We start from the raw sequence: 27573 nt of genomic DNA on the forward strand, positions 1-27573 counted from the left end.
ATCATAACTAAAAGTTAAAGCAAAGTAAATATTGAAGATCAGATGTATTTCTTTTAATGTATGATGTTGTCTACGGAAGACATGGTTTTAATGAAAAAGTTTTAATTAGAAATCTGTTATACAATTGTAAGAAATAACGTTAGATTCATCTTATAAATCTTAATGCTGCATATCAACTTTTAGTATTTTAAACTAATACTAAAAATATTGTATTCTGTTAAATAGACAAATTAGGAGTTTCATGCTATTTTGATGATTAGTTACATGATCTTCATCCGTAGGCTGAATTAAACATCGCATAATTGTCTTTTAAATCCTTTCTCATTAAAAAAAAAAAAAACTGACTAAATGTAAATATTCTACAGGAAGAAAAGGATAATTCTGTTCGACCTCACAGTTCCTATTGAAACAATAATACTTCACCACAGTAATATTTATATACCACAGAAGAGAACATACTGAAGTACAAGAATGTATAAAAATAGAGAACCCATGCTTTTTTCAAGATGTCGGATTTTAGTAGATTTGAAACTTGTTTCTTTTTATGTGTAGATTTCTTTATTTCAAATCAAGAGATCTAATTAAAGAACCACTTGTCAACAGGCATTCTGTGCATCTAATCACATGCAAATTTATAGACTAATATTGTTGAGCATATTCAGCTTCCAGAAATGTAGTTTGGGTTTTGTTAATAGAGAAACAGACTAAATATATTTAAGGATGTCATAGAATATATTGCAGAGTGGGCTTAGAATCTGTTTTAATGACTGTACCAATAGTGAATGTGGTTGCATCATCACTCACAGTAGGCCCGGGTAGTGAAATTGACCGTAGTGCTGGAGTCTGCATAGAGGCTTATTTTTTTCAGTTTTGAATACTTGCTTTATCAACATTAGGAAGTGATCTCCTCCATATTCAAGTGTTTATGCTGCATAAGTAAGAAACTTTGTTAGCAAATCAGTCAAGGGCTCTGAAAAGCAAGTTCCATGTAGACGAAGGAAGTCGTTCTTTTGCTTTAGTTTATTTGCTTATTGCCCTTCTGTCATTTTCTTAGAATTATATTCCCAAGTGAATTATAGCTATGGAAATAGCCCCTATTTCTGTCATTAAATATTCTTAGAAATCTTCTTATTGGTGAATTATGAAGCACATCCCACGGGAACTATACTGGTGGTTGAACACCTGACCAGAGCCATATTGGTATTTAATAAACCATACCTATGACCAAAACTGACATAATATATTATGTAGCTATAACCTTTTGTAATGATTTAAACTTTAGGGCAGTAAACTTTTTAGAGCTAAAGAAAACCACAGGGATCACTAGCCAAGCCTTTCATTTTCTGTATGAAGAGACCTGTCCAAAGCAGCCAGGCTAACCAGCAATCTGCGATTTCACTGCAGAGCCAAGACCAGAACTTCTCTTTTCTGATTCCCAATGGAGCATGTTCTCTTCTCAGAATACTTTCTTTAGAGAAATTCTACTTAAAAAACATGAAAATATGGACACGTTAAATATACCAAAAATTCTAAAGGACTATTAAAGAAACCTAAAAGTATAAATTATCATAAATTTGACATAAGATCAATATATTAGCAAAATTGAATATGATCTAATTCCTTGCTTTTGTCATTGATACATTCATTTATTTTGCATTCTGAAAATGGCTCAGTTAAGCCTCTGCATTTAGCTCAGGTCATGATCCCAGGATTCTGAGGGGATAATAATCCCAGGGTCTTAGGAGCGAGCCCCATATCAGGCTCCCTGATCAGCAGGGTGTCTGCTTCTCCCTCTCTCTCTGCCCCTCCTTCCCACTTGGGCTCTCTCTCTCTCTTCCTCAAAATAAATAAATAAAACATTAAAAAAAAAAGACTGATTTAGATGGATTAGGTCATTTTTCTTTAAGCTATGAGGTAAATTTTTGTGTTGCCTTTTATTCACTTATGCTAGCATAAGTTTTCCAAGGCATACCCTCATTACTTAGATTAGAATGTTTAAAAATAGCTATTGTGATATCTAAGTAATTAAAGTCTTGAAGAATTTTAGTTGCAGGGAATTACAGCTTTGCTAATCAGTGTCTTCCACAAATCAACAGCATCAGAATTACTGTAGAATTTGTTAAAAAGACAGAATCTCAGCTTCCCCCTCCTGAGACCTAGACCTACTGAATCCGAGTCTGTGTGCGAACAAGATCCTGGATGATTCACATACACCTTAGGATTTGAGAAGCACCAGTGTAGAGAGTAATCCCAGAACCTGTTTCTACTTGATGTCATTTTCTTGTCTCTTTCTTGCTCACCTTTCTTTTTGTGTCCTGCCCCCAACCCCCCAAAAAGAAACGTAAATATATCAGTGTGTGCTTTAATAAGCAAGCAGAAGTTTGGGTCAAAAGTGTGTAGAAGGGAGGAAAGGTTGTACATCTGCTCATTCTGAGATGGTATGGAGGAGTAGTTGACTAATTATACTTCTGTGTCTTGGAATATCTTCAGCATCTAGCAGATCAACGTTTTCCCCCTCTTCTGTGTCCCGCCAGAGCCATCATTCACATTGGGCCCGGCCCCCAAAACTGAGGCTGTGTAACTGCATTGAGAAGTGAAATACAGGAGTTAATTACACAGTGTTGACATTACAGAGGGTGAGCCACAAAGCATCAAAAGCAGGGACTGACTGTTCCAGTTAAGGACAGAGAACAGCAAAGGATATATTATTGGTTATGTACTCTGGGAACCACTGTGAATACCAGGCATTGTGAGGCAGATGAGAAAAATGGTTGTGGTTAAAAGCGAAGTAAAATACCTAAGTCCAAGCCTCCATCTACAAAGATGATTCCAGTGAGTTTTTCTTCCAGTTTAAGTGATGGATTGAATGTCTAGTGTAGTGATTAAGAGCTTAGACTCTGAGCTAAAACTTTCTTGGTTCAAATTCCAGCTCATCTACTTTTTGGCTCTGTCACTGTGGGCAAGTTACTTAACCTGTAACCTCTTCGTCTGAAAATTGAGACGACAATAGTACCTACCTCATGGGTTATTGTAAACAGCAAACAAGATAATCTATGTACAAAATACTTGACACAGTGTCGGAAACCATAGTAAGTACTCAGTAGGCATTAGAGTGTTTGTTTGTTTGCTTATTTACTCATTTATTAAGGTTTTTCTCATCAGTTTCCCTTGTGAACAACAGCATTATTTTCTGTGTCTCTTCTGGGATTTGGCTGTGGTTTGTGGCCATGACAAACAGCTGTAGCTCTTTTTAAGGAAATTCTCTGGGCTGAAGAGTGAGTGTCTGTTGATCACCTCTGGGATAATGAGTGCTAGGCTGAGGCTGATGGTGGTGATAGTGGTACAGAGTGTAATGAAAGAAAAAGAGAAATATCATACAATCCCGCGAGGCACTTAGATTCTCAATGGAAAAAGATGAGATAGCCACTTACGTGGAAGAAAAACCCAACAGATGATTTTTTTCAAAAATCATGTTACTATGTTGAAAATTTCAGAGCATATATGAGGATGTTGGGATGACTGAAAGGCAGCCATCAGGATTGGTCATTAACACCTATCATTTTCTTCAGGTGTTTTCTACAAAGAAGGAGGAGAAAGGGGAACTGTTGTATTATTAGGTAAAACTGTAGTGTGAGGAGCAGGGAAGATTTTCATTTCAACAGACTTGACTCTTTTTTTTTTTTTTTAAAGATTTTATTTATTTGACAGAGATAGAGACAGCCAGCGAGAGAGGGAACACAAGCAGGGGGAGTGGGAGAGGAAGAAGCAGGCTCATAGCAGAAGAGCCTGATGTGGGGCTCGATCCCATAACGCCGGGATCACGCCCTGAGCCAAAGGCAGACGCTTAACCGCTGTGCCACCCAGGCGCCCCAACAGACTTGACTCTTGATTTAGAAGCTGACTAAGCCCTGGAGGGCGGACTGTGAGAAAGTCTTGATACCGATGCTGCTGAAATTGCTGCCAGCCTCAACCTCAAAGTGGTTTTACGAACATAGGGGGCAGGCAAGAGGGGCGAAGTCCCGAGGGTGCTCATATGGTGGTCTGTAATTTCACCGTTCCACTTTAGGTTGACTCCTATGTTATGCTTTCAAAGGAATTCAGGCTTTGGAGGAAATAGAAAACGAGAGGAAGTGTATAAATACTTAATAAAGGGGCCATAAATTAGGTGTTGAGATGAAACATAGAGCTCGAAGGATTCTCCATCTTGAGGAAGTCTGGAAGAAAGGCGGCTTAGAAATAGTTGTGTAGGAGTGCCTGGGTGGCTCAGTCAGTTAAGCACCTGCCTTCAGCTCACGTCACGATATCAGGGTCTGGAATCGAGCCCTGCGTAGGGCTCCCTGCTCAGTGGGGAGCCTGCTTCTCCTTCCACCCTTCCCACTGCTTAGGCTCTCTCTCTCTCAAATAAAATCCTTTTTTTTTTTTAAACACATTTAAAAAAAGAAAGAAATAGTTGTGTAGAAACCAGTGTTGCTTCCTTGTTCTCTGTCCCCTCTGGTTCCTGCTGCTTCCTGCCTATTCTGAGCAGTTTTAGAAAGTCACTTCTGTCTGCAGGTCTGGAGGGAGTGGATGAGGAGGGAACAGATTTGGGCTGGGGAAAGCAGGGAACGGGTAGAATTGGTAGCAGGAAGGCAGTCAGTGACATTGTACTAATATTTTGGGTAAATGAAAAGACCCTGAAGGAGGGCGAGGGCCAGGGTAGTAGGGGGAGTAGAGATGGTTTTTAAAGGTCACTTTGAAAAGGTCTATCATGGACATCTTTAAAATGGAGGAGGGGGGAAAAACACTGTTCAGGAGTAAACACCCAGGGCCTCTGGAATCCCCTTCAGGTGTTTGGCTCTCGGTCTCTGATGCTGTGTCTACTCTGACTTTCTTTCTTTGTGCTTCTTTTCCACAGCATGCATGTATCCCAAGTCAGCAATGTTTCGACAACTGGAGAGTAAGTTATTTGGGTTTCCCTTTCCCATTTATCGAACAGAAAAAAGCTACTCTAATGGTGTATTGCATTGGAAGATTAATACAGTAAGCAACCTATGATGATTTTTAAAATCACTGAGAGAAGAGGGCTAAATAAGAAGTGTTCCTGTTTGAGCTTCTGTGTGGGTNGTGGAGTTCTAGATATAAAAACTCTTTTTTTTAAGGATTCATTCATTCATTCATTCATGGGGGTGGGGGGGCAGAGGGATAGGGAGAGAGCGTCTTAGCAGACCATCTGCTGAGCACAGAGCCTGAGTTAGACCTCGATCTCACGACCCCAAGATCACAACGTGAGCCGGTACCAAGAGTTGGACGCTCAACCAACCGCACCCCCCAGGCGCCCTGAAATGTAAAAGTTCTAATGGCCAAGTTAGACTATACCTGTTCATTGTCTTCAGATAGTTTTATGAGATTACCATGTGTCTCTTATAAAACTACATTTGGAAAATCTGAAGTTCTTAAATTTTTCAAAACCCATCTTATTTGAGTGTATTTCTTAATCTGAACAGTTTAAAAATATGTGATTCTTTTTAAAATTTTTGATACCTTTTTGAAGTATAATTAATGTACAAAGAACTACACATACTTAATGTGTACAGTTTGATGAGTTTGGGTGTGATTCGTTTTTCAAGTGCAGGAAAACATGCTTCGAGGCGTTTAGAATTTTTCATGCCAGCTTATTCAGAATTAAATAATGTGGTGATAAAAGAAGGCTTAGACACATTAAAAAATTATATGGCTTTAAAAAGGATACCTTATCTATCTTATCATGCACTCTTTTCAGCCCGTGTGCTTAAGTATTTCCTCAGGCTGAATGAAGTAAATCTATCCCGCCATCTTCAGTAACACACATTGGGATGTTTGCATGAATGCAGCTCCAATGATACACAGCACAGTTTCATTGCAGACAGGTTCAGAAAGATTTTGCTGTTCTCAGTAGTAATTGTTCTGGTGAGGTGTTCCTTTTTAGTAGCATTATTTCCTGCACAATTTTATCTTGAAGGGATTCTAAATAGATAGTAGGCGTCATAAAATCATTTGTGCCAGTTTGCTTTGTAAACCATACTGTCTTCCTCTGCAGAGCTGGTATGAAATCTGAAGGAACTCGCCTTTGTAAGAATAGGTCTATTATTATTCTATGAGGAAAAAAATATTTCCTCATTCTGCCTTATATTAAATGACCCTTATTTCCGGAATGCCTCTGATAATTGTTGCTGGGCTTGCTGTGACATTTCAGTCATCCAGGACCTACAGAGATGAGAAACACAGTGATCAAATTGGTAGAATTTGTCAGGTTTGGTTTTATTTTTAACACACGATGCAGATATTTCGAGATGGCTCATATGCTGTCTTTGCTCAGGAAGCTGTGGTAGATCTACCATTGGAAATGCTGATATTTCCAAAATGATGGATGTAAATTTTTAAAGGCAATCATTGAAAAATTTGATTGCCTGATGGCCTCTGTGTTCTGCTTTTATTAGACTCTTAGAAAGAACCATCCGGTCGGCAGTAGAACAGCATCTTTTTGATGTTAACGGCTCTGGAGGCCAAAGTTCAGAGGACTCGGAGTCTGGGACATCATCAGCATCTTCGGCCACATCTGCCAGACAGTGCCGCCGCCAGTCCAAAGAGCAGGACGAAGCTCGACGTGGCAGAGACGTGTGAGTTGGCCTTGCTGCTTCTTATTTGCGTGTTCTCCTCTCCTTTTAAAAACATACAGCTGAATTAGTCACTGTCTTGTAGCCATTCCCATTTCAGTATTCAGGTTAAAACTTCAAAAATTTCTTTTTTATTTATTACGTTTATTCTAAACGTAGCTAACATTTGGAAATTTGTAGGTGACTAAGTGAATAGGTCTGTTTTGTCTGGATGTTTTATGTTGTCTCCATGTGTATTGTAGGAAGCCACCTCTGATTGAATACCTTTCCTCATGAGTATCTTCTTTAGAGGGATGCTGAACCACTGGAGGAGAAAATTGCCATATGTCTGTCCAGAGGTGTTCTGTTTTTGGTTTTTAGGATTTATTTATTTGAGAGAGGGAGAACATGCATGTGTGCGCGTTGGGGGTAAGGTGGGGGTAGAGGGAGAGAGAATCCCAAGCAGACTCTATGCTGAGCAGAGATCCCGACCTGAGCAGAAACCGAGAGTCGGGCACCCAACCAGCTCTCCACCCAGGCACCGCAGATGTGGTTTTTTTCTTATTAGACAACATTCATTTGGTTGTTAGACTAACTTATGACACCAACCGATTTCCCTACTGTATTGGCCTGGTGCAATTCTAGAATATCACCGTAATACTCTAACAGTTGACTGCATTTTAGTTTCAGAAGGATTGAGCTTATGTCTCATCAGAAGAGGAAATGCTTAAGTTCTTTATTATCATAATGACTAATTTTAAGCTTTCCCACAGCATGAGTTTCAAGACTAGTATCGTAAGGAACTTTATTCTCTGTTAGAGGATTTGATAAAATACAGATAAAAAATTATCTATATTTTTCAGTAATCATCATTTAAATGTCAAGGAAAATAAAGTTATATTCATATATTTTTCCTTGAAAGTTTTATTTTTATCTACTATAGCATTTGGTCTCTATAAAGTTATTGTTTTGAACTCCTTAGTAAATGTCAAAGACTAGGGGCGCCTGGGTGGCTCAGTCGTTAGGCGTCTGCCTTTGGCTCAGGGCATGGTCCTGGCGTTCTGGAATTGAGCCCCACGTCAGGCTCCTCCGCTGGGAGCCTGCTTCTTCCTCTCCCACTCCCCCTGCTTGTGTTCTCTCTCTCTGTCAAATAGATAAATAAAATTTTTAAAAATAAATAAATAAAAATAAATAAATGTCAAAGACTAAATCAGACCTTAGTCCCCCTCATTCCTTTTCACCTGGATTCATAATGCACATCAAAATTTTAGGGAAAAAAAAAGGAAACTTCTTTTTGCTTACAGACCCAAAAGGTAAATAGTATAAATAGATACCATGCTGCATGTCATGAAGATGTTTAAGAGCCATACTAGCAAATGTAATTTTAGAAATAAAACAGTGGTATAGACTATTGACTTTTTAAGTGATATAAGCAGAACTTTAAAAAAAAATTATCTTGGGGCTGGTGGATAGGAGGGAGTGCTATAATATTACCTTTAGAAAACAGAAAAATTATAATATAGGAGGTATTTACATTTAAAATTAGCTCCTGACTAAGCTTTATAGAAAATGTTTAGGAGTATAATTAGCTTGTGTACTGCGTAGACTGTGTTACACAGCAAGTACAAATTATTTAATACTGTTCTTACCCTCTGCCTCATTTTTTGCCAAATAGTATGTAGCAACACATTGCATTTTTAAAATATCCTTGGTGTGTCACGACATCATGCTTTCCACCCTCCTTGTTTGGACAGAGGGATAGCAAGCAGAGGTTGGAAGTGGTAGTAAGCACAAGGGAAATAACAGAGCAGACGGTGGTAGTGTTGATGGTGGGTGCATGGTGTCAGGCAAGGGACAGCACAGTGGGATAAGGTCCAAAGGAACAGGTGATAGAAAAATATGAAACAGAGTAGCCTTTCCTGCAGAATTTAGAGTTTGTCACGTCCAAGTATGTTTCTATTCTAAATTCTCTTGATCATATTTCACTATCAATATCAGGAGAACAAAAGGAGCCACGTCCAAGCATGTTTCTATTCTAAGTTCTCTTGATCATATTTTACTATCAATATCAGGAGAACAAAAGGAGATGAAGAACTGTAGAAACCAACTAATCTACAACCTGTGAAACTCTAGCCTTCCCCTTAATTTTTCTTCTCTGGTATTTCCTTCACTGCTCATGCTGGTCGCTCATTGTGGTCGGACTAGAGTTGGACACTGAGTGAGTAAATCTCAGGCTACAAACTGTGTGTCCATGGTAACTTAGAGACAGTCTCACATTATTCTTTCTCCTTGGTGCATGGTCTGGGCACGAGGTCCCCTTCCTACGCCCCCTGTTGGCCTCAGCCTCCTAGGCATATGGCCTCTTCCTAACCTGACATGCTGGGTAATTAACATGTCTTGATAGTCCTTTGTCTTCAACTCCCAGTCCAAGCTGCACTGCCTCTCTGAGCTTACCTGGTGTGTGGAGGAGCAAGGCCTTTCTCCCTCAGGGCCCCAGACCTACTACTTTTGTCCCCATGAGGGTCCTCTCCAGTGTGTCCCCAGGGGATAGCTGACAAATCACTGAGTGTGCAGAGGTTGAGAATCATTATCGTAGCCCGTGGTGAGTATGTTTTTCTTAGTATATACCTATGCATAATTGATTTATCAAAGATTTTCATCAGGCTTTGCTTAAAAAAATAAAGGTTAAGCTAGACTTTATTCTATAGAGTTTAAAAATTAGAAATTCATTGTATTTTTGTCTATTATTTTGCCTCCTAACAACTGAAAGCTGCAACCAAGTAAAAAAATATATCCTTGAAGTCAATGGTAGCCATATTTCAGGATGAGATTAGTGTCAGTAAAGTCTGTACTAAAGTCATCATGGCAGATTTTTGAAATAAATACAGAAGATAGGCTAAGACTATAAATATGTCATTTTAGCGTAAATGATTTCTTATTTTGTCTAAATTTATAAGAAAACTTTATCAGGCTTATGTTATTATTTGCTACCATAAAAATATCAAAGTTTAAGGAATATATTCGTTATGTGAAGGGGTTCAGTTTAATTCATTTATTTAAAAAATCTGCCATCTGCCAGGTGCATGGAAATGATGACTCTTGGTGATGGGTATATGGAAGTTCATTGTGATAGTGTCTCCTTTATATGTGTGAAAATTTTATAATATTTTCTTAAAAGCAAAGGGTAATTTAGGTGAAAGTGATTTCAGCTGTCCAAAACACAATAAACTGGAATTGTACATATTTGTTATATAAATACTATATTAAATTCCTACTGCAAAGTAAACAAAAAAGACAAACAAAAAACCCAATGTTGTATTAGGGGAATGATAAATAATTGAGTATTGCCAGAACATTAAGGTGTCTGTAGGGATGAGGAAGAAACTCTAGATAAAGTGAGAGGCCCCAGAGATCTGAGTTCATGTCAGATTTCAGTGATGTCAAGCCTGATTGAACCCTGTNAGATTTCAGTGATGTCAAGCCTGATTGAACCCTGTTGGAATGTTGCGGGCAGAAATTATATACCAGTGCTCCTCACAGTCACATATGTACCATGGCTGAAAGGTGTTGACTCGTGCAAAAGCAGAGAATTTTTTTTTTTTAAGAGAACAAGATTGCCACATGAGCATGCCAAACAGATTTCCATTATTTATTTTGACAGCATTTATTCCAGTCTTTCATTCACTATTCAAAAAGATTATAAAATAAACTTTGTCTTTTAATTTCTAAAACTTTTTAGCTTTTGTATTAGTGTACTAGGGCTGCCATAACAAAATACCACAGTCTGGGCGGCTTAAACAACAGGAATTTATTTCCTCATAGCTCTGGAGGCTGGAAGTCCAAGATCAAGGTACGGACAGGATTGGTGTCTGATGAGACCTCTTTCTTGGACTTGCAGATGGTACCATCTCACCATGTCCTCCCATGGCTTTTCCTCCGAGTGCTTGCTCTCCTGGTGTCTCCTCCTCTTCTTCTTCTTCTTTTTTTTTTTTTTTAAGATTTTATTTATTTATTTGTCAGAGAGAGAAAGAGGGGGAGCTGCAGGCAGAAAGAAAGATAGACCCCCCTTCACAAGGAGCCCGATGTGGAACTTGAACCCAGGACCCTGGGATCATGACCTGAGCCAAAGGCAGCCAACCGACTGAGCTACCGAGGCATCCCTCCTCCTCTTCTTGTTAGAACACCATTTCTGTTGGATTAGAGTACCGACCCTTATGGCCTCATTGAGCCTTAATTACCCTGTCTCCAAAAACAGTCACATTAACAGATGGTGAGGGCTTCAACATAGGAATTTGGGGGGAACACAATTCTGTCATAACAGCTTTCAAACATAAAACCCCTCCACGAAAGAGATTATAATAGGATGTATACCCCAGGAGTTAAGGGAAGTATGAAGAGTGGTAGACAGAATTTATATAGTAAAGCAATTAATTTTGAAGTCGAGACCAGACTCATCCAGCCATCCATAGAAAGGCACCACCCTCAGTGTGTGGAGGGGAGATTGAAGAGCGTCTGCACAAGGACATGTGCAGGCATGTGAGTCCCTGTCCACTCTTCCTCCACATTCTGTGATTTTAGATGTAGGATATTTCTAGTATTTGTTGCATAAATCTTTTCTTTTTTTTTTTTTAAATATTTATTTATTTGACAGAGAGACAGCCAGCGAGAGAGGGAACACAAGCAGGGGGAGTGGGAGAGGAAGAAGCAGGCTCCCAGCGGAGGAGCCCGATGCGGGGCTGGATCCCGGAATGCCAGGATCACGCCCTGAGCCGAAGGCAGATGCTCAACGACTGAGCCATTCAGGCGCCCCTGCATAAATCTTTTCTGTAATTTTGCTAAGTATATTTTTTCCATTAAAAGTTGTGTAAAATAAGATTAAATTAAATATGGGGTGCTAAAAATCACCAAAGATAGTATAACTTTGAAAATATTAGGATAATATTTAGTTCATAATTTTTTAAAGATTTTATTTATGTATTTGACAGAGAGAGACAGCCAGCGAGAGAAGGAACACAAGCAGGGGGAGTGGGAGAGGAAGAAGCAGGCTTCCAGTGGAGGAGCCTGATGTGGGACTCGATCCCAGAATGCCGGGATCACGCCCTGAGCCGAAGGCAGGCGCTTAACGACAGCACCACCCAGGCGGCCCTAGTTCATAATTTTGCCTCTATGTTAAGCCCGTCTAAGACGGGATGTGAATTTAGAAGGCAGAATAAATATTTAACAGTTATCTTTCATTTTTGGATATGATTGAACTGATGGTAAAATGTAGTCATCTGCTTTGCTCTTTAGAGCTCATTTATTTCAAAATACTAGTTGTAAGTGTTTAGGGACTTACCTTAACTCAGTCATACCATAAAGGAGAGATTTCATTCCTTTGTACCTTGGTATGCCCTGACACTACCCTGATGGCTTAATTTGTCCTGTGATGTAGTAAAAAAACAAAGGCTAAGTAATTTAATTTTATGAAAACTCCTTAAGGAAATATTAAAATACTCAGAACAATTTCAAGAATATTAAATTCTGTAGTTAAAACATTCATACCTACTTCTAAAACTAAGCCATGAACAGGGCGCCTGGGTGGCTCAGTTGGTTAAGTGTCTGCCTCAGCTCAGGTCATGATCCCAGGGTCCTTGGGGTCGAGTCCTACATTGGGCTCCCTGCTCAGCGGAGAGCCTGCTTCTTCCTCTGCCTGCTGCTCCCTGTGCTTGCTCGCTCTACCCCAATCCCCTCTCTCTGTGTCAAATAAATTAATAAAATCTTAAAAAAAAAAGACTAAGCCATGAAGGACATCCAGTTATAAGTTTACATCCTGAAACTCCTTGTACTGGGAAGTAACAAATCCATACTTCAGTTAAAATGCTTTGTATTCCACAGTTTTTATTAACTGACACTATTTCTACCAAGATTATCAAATGCAGTCAGAGTTTGTTATTAATGCTTTTCTACTGTGCTAAAATGTCTTTATCAATTGGGAAAATCAGTTTGTCCCATTCTAGAGAAAAAGATATCATACTTCCTTTTCAGATTTTCCTCCACACATTGTATTATAAAATGTGTGTGTAGCAGGGGCACCTGGGTGGCTCAGTCGATTAAGCGTCCAACTTTGATTTCAGCCCAGGTCATGATCTGGTTGAGATCGCAGGGAGTCCGCTTAAGATTCTCTCTCTCCCTCTGCCCCCAGGCACGCGCGTGCGCATACACACACACACACACACACACACACACACACTCTCTCTCTCTCTCTCTCTCTGTCTCAAATAAATAAATCTTTAAAATAAAGTGTGTGTGTGTGTGTAATCTGTTAATAATGGGAAATTGTTTTGTAAGATTGCACTGTTTTCCCTATTTGAATACAAATTACTTTCAGTACAACCTCAAAAGTTGTTCATTGGTAGAAACACAGTCCTTGCCAGTTTGCCTCTAGGAATAATTTCTCTTGTAATGTGATTTATTTGGCACCAAGTGGTCTCAGGAGTAGCACTGTGCTCAGATTTTGATCAAAGAGGCAAACTGGAATTTCTGGGCACTCTCCTGATTTCCCATGTGATGCAGTGACAGTGTCATTAAAATGTTCCTTTTACCTTTTAAAATTAAACTTTTTTTTTTAATTCAAGGGGACTTATCAACAAAGAAAATATTCCTTCTGGGTTCACCAGCCTTGAAGATTGTATTTTGAATGCTCAGGAAGTGGAAAAATTATATGAAAATTCTTCTGGTTATATTGGAGAAAGGGGCAAACCTAAACGTCAGAAATCCAATTCCAAACTTTCTGAACTCAATGAAAATCAAGATGGTCTTGTGGTAAGTGAAAATTCTATAAAATTTTTACTTGTAGCCAATTAAGAAATATCACATTTCTCTTCCTTGCTTTGTAAAAAATAATAATTTCAATCATGAGCTTCATAGAACTATAGGATATGAGTTGTGAAGATCTCAGAGCTACTAGGTATACACGCTCGTATTTCTTTTTAATAAATATAAAAATCAAAGCTGAGAAAGATTATATTCTGCCAAAAGAAACAGAGACAGCACGCTTTGATTTCCATGTTATTCAAATGATTTTTATCTCATTCTTTTGAGTATTTTTAAATTTTATTTTTGGAATATTGTCATTAAAGCATTTTTTATTTTCCTCCATTCTGTTCATCTCATATATACATGATTATGTAAAAAAAAATTAATGAACTTAAAGCCAGGTGAAAGAAAACTATGTAGGGAAAGAGGATCAGCTGTCTTTGTATACAGAAATCTCTGTATTAAGAAATTTAGTTCAAATCTATACTCTATAAAGTATTTTCTTCCTAATTAATCAGAAACAAAAACAAAAAAGATCAACCTCTTACAGAGTTTCCTTTGTATTTGATCATTGATTTGATATATAAATTGTTGGATCATTGATTTGATATATAAATTATTATAACTGGTTTCCTTCAATAACTATGTTTATTCAGTTTATTAGTATACATCATCCTTTTCCATGTATGCTTCACTTTCTCGAGAAGTGAGAACGAAAGTCTTTCTTCTTAGTCCCTCTAGTTTTAAAAAATTTAACAATAGCAAAAACTAAAGATAAAATTTATTACATAACATGAGCTGGAGTCCCCATAATAAAAAAAGGGTAATGTCTGTTCCTACTGTTAAGTGTGTAAATACTCTGATTTGTTTTATCTCTGACCAGCTTTTAGCTCCATGCTGGGTTTGCTATACGTTTAGTAAACTTATAGGCCACCTATTTTCCATTATCAATTTCTGCATGTGCTCAGAGAAGATCCCCAGTTTTGCCCTAAATAAAATATATGTAAATGCAAATCCAGGGAAACATGTTAATTTATTTTTTTCCCTCCAGATGTCTTTTTTTTTTTTAAGATTTTTAAGTATTTATGTATTTGAAAGAGAGAGAGAGCAAGCAGGGTGAGCAGCAGGCAGAGGGAGAGGAAGAAGCAGACTCCCCGCTGAGCAAGGAGCCTGACGTGGGGCTTGATCCCAGGACTTTAGGATCATGACCTGAGCCGAAGGCAGACGCTTAACCAAGTCACCCAGGAGCTCCTTTCCCTCCAAATATCTTGATACTCTCTTTCTAAAAGTAAAGTAACTAGCTAGAAGGATCAGAAGCAATCACCCACCTCAGGCCCATGTCTGATACACTCCAAATAAAGAATTTAAGCTTTGGAACCATCACATACATTCATGTTTTTAACATTAACTTAATTCTTATTTGGGGGAAGTAAATTTTTAAATAAAATAAATGGTGCTAATTTCAGTAGCGCTTTATTTGGCTCACAGTTTGCTTTTCTGCCAAAGAGATTATAATGACAAAGTCCAACAATTGACTTCTTTGGAAAGATATTTTTCTCTATTTCAATCCCTTTTTATATGAACTTAACCCATTAATATTTTTTTTCCACCAGGAATAGTGTCTTAAATTAGCTAGGTGGTAATAGCTAATAAAAGCGAAAAAGTGCATTTATTCCTTAGAATATGTATTTGATAAAACTATGGACATATTCTTTGTTTAAAAGTGTTTGGATGGGAGAGCCTAATGCTATCCAGTCTTTTTTATATGAAAGGATTTGCCCCCACCTTAGTTGCCAGTTTCCTCATTCCAGGACTGTGAATGTCACCTATTAACATAAATGAGCCAAGTGGACCATGTCTTTGTCGCAGTGAATAATTGAAAAACCTGCCAGCACAACTCAGAAGAAAAACTTCCTCATCTAAAGTGAGAGTGTTTTCTAAGAGCTTTTCTAACTGTCATATTCCATAAATGTTTTAATCTAATCTTCACAGGTAACCACAAAGCAAAGAGCCAGGGAACATAGCAAGTATTTAGACTCTATCTTAAAAGTTAAATTGTGCGTCTTTACTTGTCCCTTATTTTTAGCCTCCTAATTTTACCATTCCCAACTCCCCCCCAATACCTTTTCCTACTCCATTTCAAGTTCTTTACACCCTGACTAAACATATATTTGTATAGCTGGGTCAGGGCAGCGGGCGGAGAGGCAATGGGAATTATACGTAATTATATGCTTTATGTGCCAGGAAATATTTCAGATCCTGGGGATAAAGCAGTGATAAAAATGGGCAAAGGTAGCTGTCCTCATGGAGCTTACATCCTAATAGGGGAAACAGACAATAATCAAGATAAGTAAGTAAAACAAAAAATAAATTAGATAGTGATAACTCCTGGGAAGAAACATAAAGCAGAAAATGGGAATAGGAATTGTGAGGGGACAAGGGATGCAATTTTAAATAGAGTGGTCTGGGAAGACCTTCCAAGAATTTGATGTTTGAGTGTAAGGACTTAGAGAAAGTAAGGAAGCAAGCCAGACTATGATAGTAGGTGCAAGGGCCCTGAGACAGTCATTTATCTGGAATTTTCAAAAAACAAAGACACTATGTGATTGGAAGAGAGTGAGCAAAGTTAAAGAGGTAGTAGGAGAGGTTGGGCAGATGAAAGAGGGCCTCATAGATCATTGTGAGGACTCTGCCTTCATTCTGGGTGAGATGAGAATCCATTTGACGGTTCTAGGTAGAACAGTGATCTGGTTTACTGAAATTTGTTTGACAACTATGTTGAGAATTAGACAGTAAGCAGGCAGGGGCAGAAACAAGGAACCCAGTTAAGAAGCTATTGGAATAATCTAGACTTGAGATGATGATGGTTTGAGCTAAGGTGATACCAGAGCCAGTAGTTACTTCTTCGCAGGCTGCACAATGCACTACTCTAGGGGACACTGTTCACATTGACTAAACTCCTTCTGGAGTGGTACATTGCAATAGTCATGACACAGTGAACAGATTCTGCATGTGTTTTGAAAGTAGAATTGACAGAATTTCCTGACATCACCTGTGTGGTGTGAAAATAATCAAGAAGTCAAAGATGACTCCAAGGATTTTGCCCTGAGCAACTAGATTTGTGTTGCCGGTTTAACTGAGAGAAGACAGATAGAAGTTTGGGTTCAGTTTTGGACATAAGATTGAGCTGCCCATTGGATATCTAAGAGGGCATATCAAGGAAGCAAGTGGATTTCTGGGCCAAGAGTTTAGGGAAGAAATCCTGGCTGCAGATACAATGTGGGAGTCATCAGCAGATAGAGGATATTTAAAGCAGTATACCGGGCAAGATGACCGAGGCAGTGAATGTGGACAGGAAAGAGAAGCCGCCTCAGGGACTCTGAGCCCTGAGACACACCAACATTTAGAGGATGGGGAAATGAGAAGTTACCAGGGAAGGAGACTTACAAGACTAGCAAGTGGAAGACAGACAAGGTGAGTTTAGTGCTTTGGCAGGCAAGTGAACAGAATGTCTCAAGGAGGAGAAAAGGTCAGATGATGGATCAAGCAGAAGACTGAGAGTTTGACCTTTGGGATTAGCAAGCTGGAGATCACTTAATAAAAGCAGTTGGGGAGAAGAGATGGGAACAAAAGCCATTTTCCAGAGAAAGTGAGAAGAGTGACTAATAATTTCGCACTGATTACACCAGCCCGCAATATAACTGAGGAGAATATGCTGTAGACCCAAAAAAAGCATCTTGGAGATTTGGAATCTCTGAAGTGGGAACTGTCTGGGCATGTTCCCCGTTGTGCTTTCACCTCTCGAGACTGTCNATTGTGCTTTCACCTCTCAAGACTGTCATGACCAGCAGAGACCAAGAGACTACAGACAGTTCAGAGCTTAAAACTTAGGGGTAATAAGTGACATTAGAGTGTTCTACCTTATCTCTAATTATTGCCACAGTCACAAACTTTTCTTTCCCTTTAAAACTCCTAGCTCATGCCCGTGCCCCTCAGTCGCCCTCAGAGGAGAACCTTGTCTCCTGGTTTACTTTGAAGAACTGACGCACAGCCTGTGTTTCAACAACTTCCCTCACTCCTGCTTCAAAACGTCTCTAGAACCCTACTCACTTTCTTTTCTCACCTGCTCAAATGATGGCATGGTTTTTCTAATTTCTAAGGTTAACCTCTAAAATCAAGAAGTATGTTTATAAATTCTGTCTTCTATATCCATCTCCCCACCCCACACCCATGTACATGTACAAACATATACATACACTCACTCACACACTTTTCATGGCTTCCTCTTCATTGACTCATTTCTGTTGGCCTAGAAAAAGTCTCCATCTCTAAAAGCTTTCTCTCCTGGGCACAATTTAACAGCTTGAATCAAAAGTCATAAGTCAGTCGTGGATTTTATCCAGTAATCGTACTTCTGCCACTCAGTTCTACTTAAAAATGCAAAAGACCATGGTATTAATTTGCTCACCACAAGGCTTTCTATAATCATAGAAAATTAGGAGCAATTTAAATGTTCAAAAGTGCAAGATCAGATAAGCAACATTTGTATGTCAATTCAACAATATTAGGATTGTGAAGACCGTGTAATAAAAACCATTGACAGGTTATGTTTTAAGTGCTCTGTATAAAATTATCCATTTTAATCCTCCCAATAACCCAGAAAGTGGATTTATTATTATTATTATAATTCTCATTCTAAACATGAGGAGAATGAAGCAGAGGAGAGTAAACACTTGTCTAAGGTCACACATTAGTGGTGGAGCTGGGACTCCCCTATATCCTCCCTCAATATTAAAAGTAGGTTATGAAGCAATATACACAGCGTGTGCATTCGTACATGTATACATACATGTGTGTATGTATTATATATGTATATAAATTGTATGTGAAATTGTTCGTTCCCAGGACAACAGACTGCAAGGCAATGTGCCTAAAGGGACTGCAGGATGGTAGTAGTAGTGCTATTAGGAGCAACTGTTGCTCCGTCCTCTGTTCTTCAAATGCTCTCCATATGACACCAATTCTATAATAAGCATTACGTTCACTATATAAAAAACAAAAACGTAGTCTAGTAGCTCTCTTATTTATAAACATCCTCTATTTAGGAGCGCCTGGGTGGCTCAGTCAGTTAAGTGTTCAGCTCTTGATTTCAGCTCAGGTCATGATTTCAGGGTCCTGAGATTGAGCCCCACATTGGACTCCACACTCAGCAAAGAGTCTGCCTGAGATTCTTTCCCTCCCTCTGCTCCTCCCCACCCCACTACATGCTCTCACTCTCTCTCTTTCTCAAATAAATAAATTTTTTAAAAATAATAATAAATAAACAATATCTATTTAATGTCTTGTACACCCTCTGAAATCACAGGCAGGGTTCAAGGCTTAAGAGCATAGCTCTTGCAGTCAGACCTCAGTTTCCGTGTCAACCTTATCACTTAATATCTATGGTAAGTAGGCATATTTTGTATCCTCAGTTACTTCATCCATAAAGTGGGAATATTAATACCTCATTGTGTTTTTTTGTGAGATTTAAAAGCAACTCGTATGCTAAAGAATAGAGAAGACTGAACACAGTTCATGCATAAGTCCCTTTCTGCCCCCTCTGTTCTGATGTCCAGCCTGTTTCCTTCACTTGCCGTCAGACATTCTGAACAGTCTGCACTTACTCATCAACCCCAGTAGCCCGGGGTTGCTCACTTCTTTGTGGAAACTGCTTTCTCCATGTCACTGTTTGGACATGGAGTTGGAAATGGCCTCAATTTGAAGACACCTGTAGTCTGATGTCTGCTTGGTCCTTGACTCCTCAAGTCCTCGTGGGGCTTGATACTTCGTCCCTTTTTCTCAGAACTGTCTCCCTCAGCCTCTGTGATGCTGACCTCTCCGTGTCCTTTTATCACTATGACTTTCTTCCGTGTCATCTCTTTCATTGGCTCATCTTCCAAAAAGCATACATGGATGGAGATGTTCCCCAAGTTTTGTCTCATTTCTCGTTGCATCAGCACATTACTTGAGAGCTTTTCCACTTGCGTGGTGTCAGACATCACCTCTCTATAAATGACTCACAAGTCAACATTTGAATGAAGCTCTCCCCAGTTCACCTTAGAAAGTCAATGTGTTGGGGGTGCCTGGGTGGCTCAGTTGGTGAAGCGTCTGACTCTCGGTTTTAACTAAAGTTATGATCTTGGGGTCGTGAGATCAAGCCCTGTGTCTGATTCTGTTTTCAGTGGGTAGTCTGCTGGAGGTTTTCTCTCTCTCCCTCTGCCCCTCCCCACTGAAAGAAAAAAAAAGAAAAGAAAAGAAAGAGAGAAAGAAAGAAAGAAAGAGAGAGAGAGAGAGAGAAAGAAAGAAAGAAAGAAAGAAAGAAAGAAAGAAAGAAAGAAAGAAAGAGAAAGAGAGAGAAAGAGAAAGTGAGTAAGTAAGCTTGCTAAAACCCAACTCATTGTCCTTTGTTGATCTCGTTTTCACCAGGAGAGCCATCTGATCTTATCACAGCGTCATCTTCTCAGCCCTTTTCTAAGTCATTTCCTGGACTTGCCCCCAGTCCCTCCTCCAGCTTTTCAATCAGTTGTCAAATTTAGTTGACTCTTCTTTTAAAATGTTATGAAGATTCCCCTTGTCCCTTTGTATTGTCATTGCATCACGGAGGCCCTTGTTATAACTGCCCTGGAACATCAAAACAGCCACCCAGCATGCCTGCACACCTGCACCCACTCCCAACCCCACGCTGCCTTACCTCTGCAAAACAGTCTTCTAGCTAATGCAGCACTTCTCGGCCTTTGTTTTCAGTGCACTACAACTCAGCACGAACTGCTGCCACAAACTGCATGACAGTGACTGGCTGGTATCCATATAATGTAAAAAAACCCAACATTGTGAGCCACTGATTTAAAATGATTCATTCTTTCAATTATACCACTAACTACATGACAACCCTCTTTTAGGAACTAAAGACACAATGGTTATCAAAACGGACACACTCTCAGTCATCATGAAGTTTACATTCTATATAGGATCAAGTAAGAAACAAGAAAATAGATGGTGATCCATGCTGTGGAGAGAAATGAAGTGGGCAGAGGAGACAAAGTGGCGGGAGGTGTAGGACTGATGTTGTACAGAGGATACTCGGGTCAGGCCTCACTGAAGATCTGGGCAGGGACCTGAAAGAGGTGAGGGAGTGAGCCATCAGGAACTTCAGGGAGAAGCTGTCTAGCCAGACGGGACAGCAGGCGTAGCCCGCTAAGGATAGGCAAGAGGCTGCTGTGCTTGGAGCAGAGTTAAGGAGGATGTTAAGAGATGAGGTCAGAGATGTGGCAAAGGTACTGATCACTTAAGCCTTTGTAGCCATTTTTAGGTCTTTGGGATTTACCTTGAGTGAGATGAGGAGCCATTAGAGGATCAAAGAGAAGAAAATCATTTTCTGATGTACCTTTTGAAAGACTCACTCTAGCAACTGGAGAGGGGAGAAGAGCCCAGAGATGGTAAGGTATGAGCAAACACTAAAGCAAAATAATTCACATAATCTAAGCAAGGGATGATATCGATTTAGGCCAGGATGATAGCCATAGAGGTGGTCGGGTCAGACTATGAATGTATTTTAAGTTAGAAACAAGAGAATTTTCTAATAGATTGGATGTGTATGTGAAGATAGAAGGGGTGTAGGATGACTCTGAGACCTTTGGAATAGCTAGCTGGCAGGATGGAGAAAACTGGAGGGGCAGATTCAGGGGAAAAGTCAAAAGTTCCATTTGGTTATGTTGAGCTTAAGATGTTTATTAGTAAAGAATCAAGTAGGCACTTAGAGATGTGAATCTGGAGTTCATAAGAGAGATGAAATAGGTTTGCAAGTCTTTGGCACCAGTTGGCATGTAAAGCCTTGGGATGGTCTGAGCTGACATCTAGTGAATAAGCAAAAAGAAGGGATCCAATGATAGTGTGTTGGGACATACCACATTTAGTGGGTAGGCAGGTGGGAAGGTATAAGCAAAAAAGATTAAGATTTTAGTTAAGAGCAAATCAGAAGACAAAAATTGGAACAGTGAGTGAATAGTAATTTCACATGTATATAGCNGAGAAGCAACTAGCCATTTTCAGTGCAAAATGGGGGCAAGAGCCTTATGAGATTTTAGTTAAGAGCAAATCAGAAGAAAAAAATTGGAACAGTGAGTGAATAGTAATTTCACATGTATAAAGCTCACCCACCTCTACCTTGATGGTAGATTTGGGGGGAAGGGAGGGGAAAACATCTAGTTAGATGGGTTCAAGAAAGAATCAGAGGAAATGAATGGGGTACTACAGGTACAGAAAGTCTTTGAACAGGTTTGGCCCTTCAGGGGTGAAGAAAAATGAAGCAGCAGCTGGAGACAATGCAAGATCAAGAGAGGAGTTTTATTTATTTTTTTAATAATAATTTTTTTATTATGTTAGTCACCATACAGTACATCCCTGGTTTTTGAATGTAAAGTTCCATGATTCATTAGTTGCGTATAACACCCAGTGCACCATGCAATACGTGCCCTCCTCACTACCCATCACCGGTCTATCCCATTCCCCCAGCCCCTCCCCTCTGAAGCCCTCAGTTTGTTTCCCAGAGTCCATAGTCTCTCATGCTTCATTCCCCCTTCTGATTACCCCCCCTTTCTTTATCCCTTTCTTCTCCTACCGATCTTCCTACTTCTTATGTTCCATAGATGAGTGAAACCATATGATAATTGTCTTTCTCTGCTTGACTTACTTCACTTAGCATTATCTCTTCCAGTGCCATTTTAAAAGACAGTGACCTGGGGGTGCCTGGGTAGCTCAGTGGTTAAGCATCTGCCTTTAGCTCAGGTCATGATCTCAGTTCCTGGGATCGAGCCCGGTGTAAGGCTCCCTGCTCAGCAGGAGTCTGCTTCTCCCTCTCCCTCTGCTCCCCACCCCCCCATTCATGTTCTGTCTCTCAAATAAATAAATTTTTTTTTAAAAAAGACAGTGATATGGTAGAGTATTTGTATAAGATAGACCAAAAGAGGGAGGGAATGATGTGCAAGAGAAGGGGATCCATTGCAGGATCAGTGTTCTTGAGTAATGGATAGGGGATGGAGCCTAGAGGGTGGGTGAAGGGGTTAGATTGTAACTCCCTTTGATCTAAAAACTGTTCCATCAGAAACTTGAATGGTTTGCCCCACCCTCCTTCACCTTAGGCCAAAGGTCTGTCCCTACTTTCTAACCACAACCTACCCTTCATCTAAGAAAAATAAATACTCTTCTAACTTTTTAAGCTCACCACATTTATACATACATCTAGAATTTCTTTCCTTTGCTTACTATTGAATAGGGAAAGAATGTGCTGGCCACTTTGAATGTTATGTTTTGCCAATTAATGTTTACCATTATCATTCAGAAAGAACCTACCTTAGAAATAAAGATAATATTAACAGTGTAGCAAACTACAGTTGGAGCAGTAACCAAAATGCAGAAGTCATGATGACAAGGACCAGTGTCTGTCTGGTTCACCTTTCACCCTCGTACCCCAATACCCAGCAGAGTTCAGCGCTCATCAAAAAAATGTGTTGAAAAAAAGGAGTGCATGAATGGTTGCTGTATTTTTTAGGGTAACTTGTGTAACAAGAAGACCCAAAACACAATGTCTTGAACACAATAAATGTTCCTTCTCCCATAACAACCTAAAGTAGGAGTTGAGGGCCAGGGAGAGGAGTAGAGGACTTGCTCTGTGCAGCTTTTCAGGGACCCAGGCCAAGTTCCTCTCTGTCGTCTTCAAGTAGCTTCCAGTGAACTATGGTGGTTTGCATCTCCTGTCCAGCTCGCAGAGGGAGAGCAGGAGCGTTGAGGAATGTGTCTGCTGGCATAGTTTATTGGCCAGGCCTAGAAGCCACACGCACTGCATTGCGCCTCCTGTTGGAGGGGAGTTAGTCACATGGCCATATCTCATTGCCGGAGAGACTGGGGACTGCATTGTTGCTGGGCATGTGGCTACTTCATTTCTGTGGAAGGAAGGTGGCGTGTACTGGAGTGGATAGCTAGCAAGCCCTGCTATCAGCATCCTTGTATCATATCAGTAGTTCTATTTAAATATGAATTAAGTTGGGGCGCCTGGGTGGCGGTCGGTAAGCGTCTGCCTTCGGCTCAGGGCGTGATCCCGGCGTTCTGGGATCGAGCCCCACATCAGGCTCCTCCGCTGGGAGCCTGCTTCTTCCTCTCCCACTCCCCCTGCTTGTGTTCCCTCTCTCGCTGGCTGTCTCTCTCTGTCAAATAAATAAATGAAATCTTTAGAAAAAATAAATAAATAAATAAATATGAATTAAGTTATACAGTTGTTTTAAGGAGTGAAACATAAAATGTACGAAAGGGTACAAAAAGAAACTCAAATGTGCATTGAACCTTTGTTAATGAGAATATATCAGATATTCTCCTTCTCTTAGAGCTCAAGGTTAGAATAATGAACCTGTTTTGACTAGCATTGTTCTCGGCAGCCTTCAGACTGAGCTGTTTGTATATGGAGGGAAAACATTTTTTTTTTCCAGTGTCCTCTATAAAGGGTTTGTCAGCATTTTACAGTTTTAGAAGACAAATTTGTTTTTACTCCAAGTGTTTTCAAGTGCTTCAGTGGTCAAACAGGTTTTGAGCCCAGCTTTCAATGCCACAACAGTGAGGGGGGCCAAGGGGAAGAATTGAAAATAAATTCCAGTCTAAAGCTAAGTTTTTCAAGGATTTTGCTCTTTTTGGATTTGAGGTTATTTTTATAATTGAGGAGGGTGGTTCTTAAAATTAAGTTCCTTCTGACACCCAAAAACTGTCCAAAGAAATTCTATCATAGCACATCCGTGTGTTTTGAAAGTCACTGGTAAGACTTAAATGAAGCAGAATTTTATGGATTATAAACTAAGCTTCATCTGCTTTTTTTTCATGCAATTCAAGAAGTAGTTTCATTATTCTTTTTTTTTTTTTCTCAAAGATTTTATTTCTTTGAAAGAGAGAGAGATAGCAAGAGATAGAGCACGAGCAGGGGAGAGAGGGAGAAGCAGGCTCCCCAAAGAGCAGGGAGCCCGACAAGGGGCTCAATCCCAGAACCCCGGGATCATGATCTGAGCCAAAATCAGTTGCNCCCAGAACCCCGGGATCATGATCTGAGCCAAAGTCAGATGTTTAACTGACTGAGCCACGCAGGCGCCCCTCATTGTATTACTCTTAAAGTCATAATCTGTACTTTGCTATTTCTTAAAATTACCTATTTAAAAGATCCTAAGTTTAGAAGACCAATTAAAGTAAAAATTAATGCAATAACACATTTTTATAAGATTTTTATTACTTCAGGCTTTCATAAATGCAAACATTAATGAACTACTCTTTTACCACACCTAGAGAAGTGTTTGGGACGTAAAACAGTTCAAAACCTTTGGGCATCGAGTCTGTATTTTCCCCTAAGACAAGTACTATTACAGCCGCAGAACATTTGAGAGTCTGGTAGCATATTTCCTATACAGTGGAAGCCTCTACGTTCGNCTCTATGTTCAAGCTCTTCTTTTGGCCTGTGCATTCCATTTTCTCCTTCTCCCATCTCAGTGAATTGAGGGGAATTGCTGATCTTTTTCTTTATCTTAATCTTCTCTCCCTAAAACTTAGGCAAAGAATGGAAGTTAGAATTTATCACTTGTTTTGCACCCGTGGAAGAAGGTACTTCTGTTACTGTATTCAGAGAGCTTTACTACCCTTGTTTGTTCCATTCTGAAAAAAATTGAGATAGGTTGCCAGTTGTAGCACATTCTTCACATGTTCCTGTGTCCAAAAGGTATAGGGGCAACCGCCTTAGCAAAGGGACACTGTGTGCTTGCCTGCTGCCTTAGTGAAAGCAGCTCATGAATATTCAACATTCTCCAATGTGTGGACAACATGAAAGTTGGAATTATTATAAAGCCTTAGAGACGAATATGGAACAATATTGAAAGTCACCCTTTGTCGATTACATCCGTAAAAAAACAGATCCTTGGGGAGTTCTTAAACATAGGAGTCAAACATTTTTTTAAAAGCGGGTGGGGGAGGGAGTCCAAGTTACTGCTTACTAGTTTTAACCCTTGAGATCAGCCAGACTTTCTCACATTTTACAACTGCTTTTTGCAAAGTTTTCCATTGTATAACATAGCTGTCTTTTTTCTATAATTCTCAAAACCTATAAGCAATTGTATCTTGGTTCTTTTTGTATAGGGGAAAAAAATCTTATTGAAATATGTAAATTTATATAATATGACTATGGTTTACTTTCTCTTCTCTCTTTCTGAATATTTCCTAGCCTTAATGTGAAGATTTTTATTTATTCTGAAACAGTCATTTGCATATAATTTAAAACATTTCATTGACACTGTTTTAAAATGATCTGAGGGTAGAGGATTGTGCTTTCCCTAGGAATTCAGGTTTCAGAGCTTTAGAAAACCTAATGCTATTGGACTAGGTCTTACACTAAAGATTTCAATAATCTATTGAAGATTACCAATGAGAACAAAGATTCTTTGTCACAGATACAACCCCCTTTATCAGGAAGATCACACTCAGGTAATAAGAGCAATTATGCTTTGGTTTAAGGAGTGCCGTTTTAGAGAGGCCTCTTCTAACTCAAACTTTAGAGTTATAAAAATGTATATATAATTGAATGTTGTCATGGTTTTTATTTCTCAGGTTCATTCTAAAATGAACTGTGTAGATTATCTAAGCATGTAAATTGATGTTTAGTAATGGCAGACACAACCACTCTTTCCAGTACCTGGAGTATCACCTTAACTGGAGAAATAGTAGTAAAATATTTGGGGGGAGGTGGATTTCATCATTTTAGAAATAATAATAACAACATCAACAACAATAGCTAATATCTTTTAAATGTACCAGGTATTATTCACATTCTTTACGTGCATTATTTCCTTTAATCTTCAAGGTCACCTATGTTAATGTGTTAATATTGTCATCTCCATTTTCCAGATGTGGGCATTGAAGGTCACGTAGGGTCATACAGTTGGTAAATGATAGAGCTAGTATTCAAACCCAAGCATTCTGACTCCAGAGTCACCATTCTATTAGGTTATGCTGTGTCTTCCTTTGTCTCTATTGTTTGATGCAGCCCAGGGTTTTATACTTTCAGAATTCCAGATAAGTTGGCCAAGCCAACGTAAATGGAAAACAATTCATTCACCTACCAAGCCAAAGATTAGTTTTCCACTCTAATTATGTTTGTTTTGTGAGGATTTCTATATATGTCAATTTCGTGGGATTATTGTGAACCTTAATCAGATTTCCTTTGTAAAGGGTTTTTCACGATGGGAGGTTACACATACGTGAATGAACACATGTTGCTTCGGTACATGTTATTCTGATGACATAGAATAGGTGGATTGTGCTTGATGTCCTTTTAAGGCAAATAGGAATCTTTGAGTTCAGTGACATTCAGGTTCAGATCTCTACGGCAGCTTTTTTTTTTTTTTTTCAGTTTACTGAATATAAATGTGCTCTTGTTTGCTTTTTTGTAATCTTTCTTCATGGGGATGGCTTACTTACGATGTGCTCAGTCACCTGAATTATATTTAGAAAACATTGGCCATGTCACAAAAACATTACAGGTATGCCTCCTGATAAGTATTAAGCCCTCTTGGTCAGCCTGAAATACATGCTGTTCAGAGTAAGTTTTTTCCATCTTAACTAGTATAAAGACTAATATTAAATATCACAGAAAGAAAGGTTCTTAAGTTAACACCATTTCTATTCATGGATAGTTTACAGTTTGGGTACAAGCTATTTGTTATCCCACATGATATTGGCAATTTATCCTGAAAATATGTTAAATGAGCAATGAATGTTCCGTTGGTTTCTGGTAAGATTCAAAGTCAGATTCCTTGGTTCTAGTTCTGATTTTACCATAATGTTCTGACAGTCTGGGTTTTGCTATGTTAAGCTGTAAGATATGGATGATTCCTAACAAGGATGTTATAGGATAAAATGATCATTTCTGTGATGGTGTCAGATATCCTCACTAAAGGGATGATAAAATTCAGTATCCAATTTTATGCAAGCAGCATATACTAAATTTCCATAATTTTACTAGTTTTATTAAAGATAAAAATATGAGGACTAGAATTTGTATCTGTGTATTATCTGATTTTTCTATTTTAAATAAAGAAGGACCTGCTGTTAA

At 39.1% G+C, this 27573-nt stretch overlaps 1 protein-coding gene across 10 annotated transcripts in view; it reads left to right on the forward strand.

Annotated features, from left to right (window-relative positions):
• FAM13A (family with sequence similarity 13 member A) overlaps positions 1 to 27573 on the forward strand; it is a 339281-nt gene that overhangs the window by 265696 nt on the left and 46012 nt on the right. For 7 of the 10 annotated variants that reach the window (XM_034671515.1, XM_034671514.1, XM_034671512.1 and 4 more), the window contains 2 exons: positions 6456 to 6635; positions 13226 to 13412. In XM_034671515.1, the coding sequence (XP_034527406.1) occupies positions 6456 to 6635; positions 13226 to 13412 (367 nt within the window). Of the gene's footprint in view, positions 1 to 4479; positions 4937 to 6455; positions 6636 to 13225; positions 13413 to 27573 lie in introns of those variants that run through there. The other 3 variants (XM_034671519.1, XM_034671521.1, XM_034671520.1) reach the window with 2 other exon arrangements.

Source organism: Ailuropoda melanoleuca, chromosome 11 (assembly GCF_002007445.2).
Source record: "Ailuropoda melanoleuca isolate Jingjing chromosome 11, ASM200744v2, whole genome shotgun sequence".
Classification (NCBI taxonomy): Eukaryota; Metazoa; Chordata; class Mammalia; order Carnivora; family Ursidae; genus Ailuropoda; species Ailuropoda melanoleuca.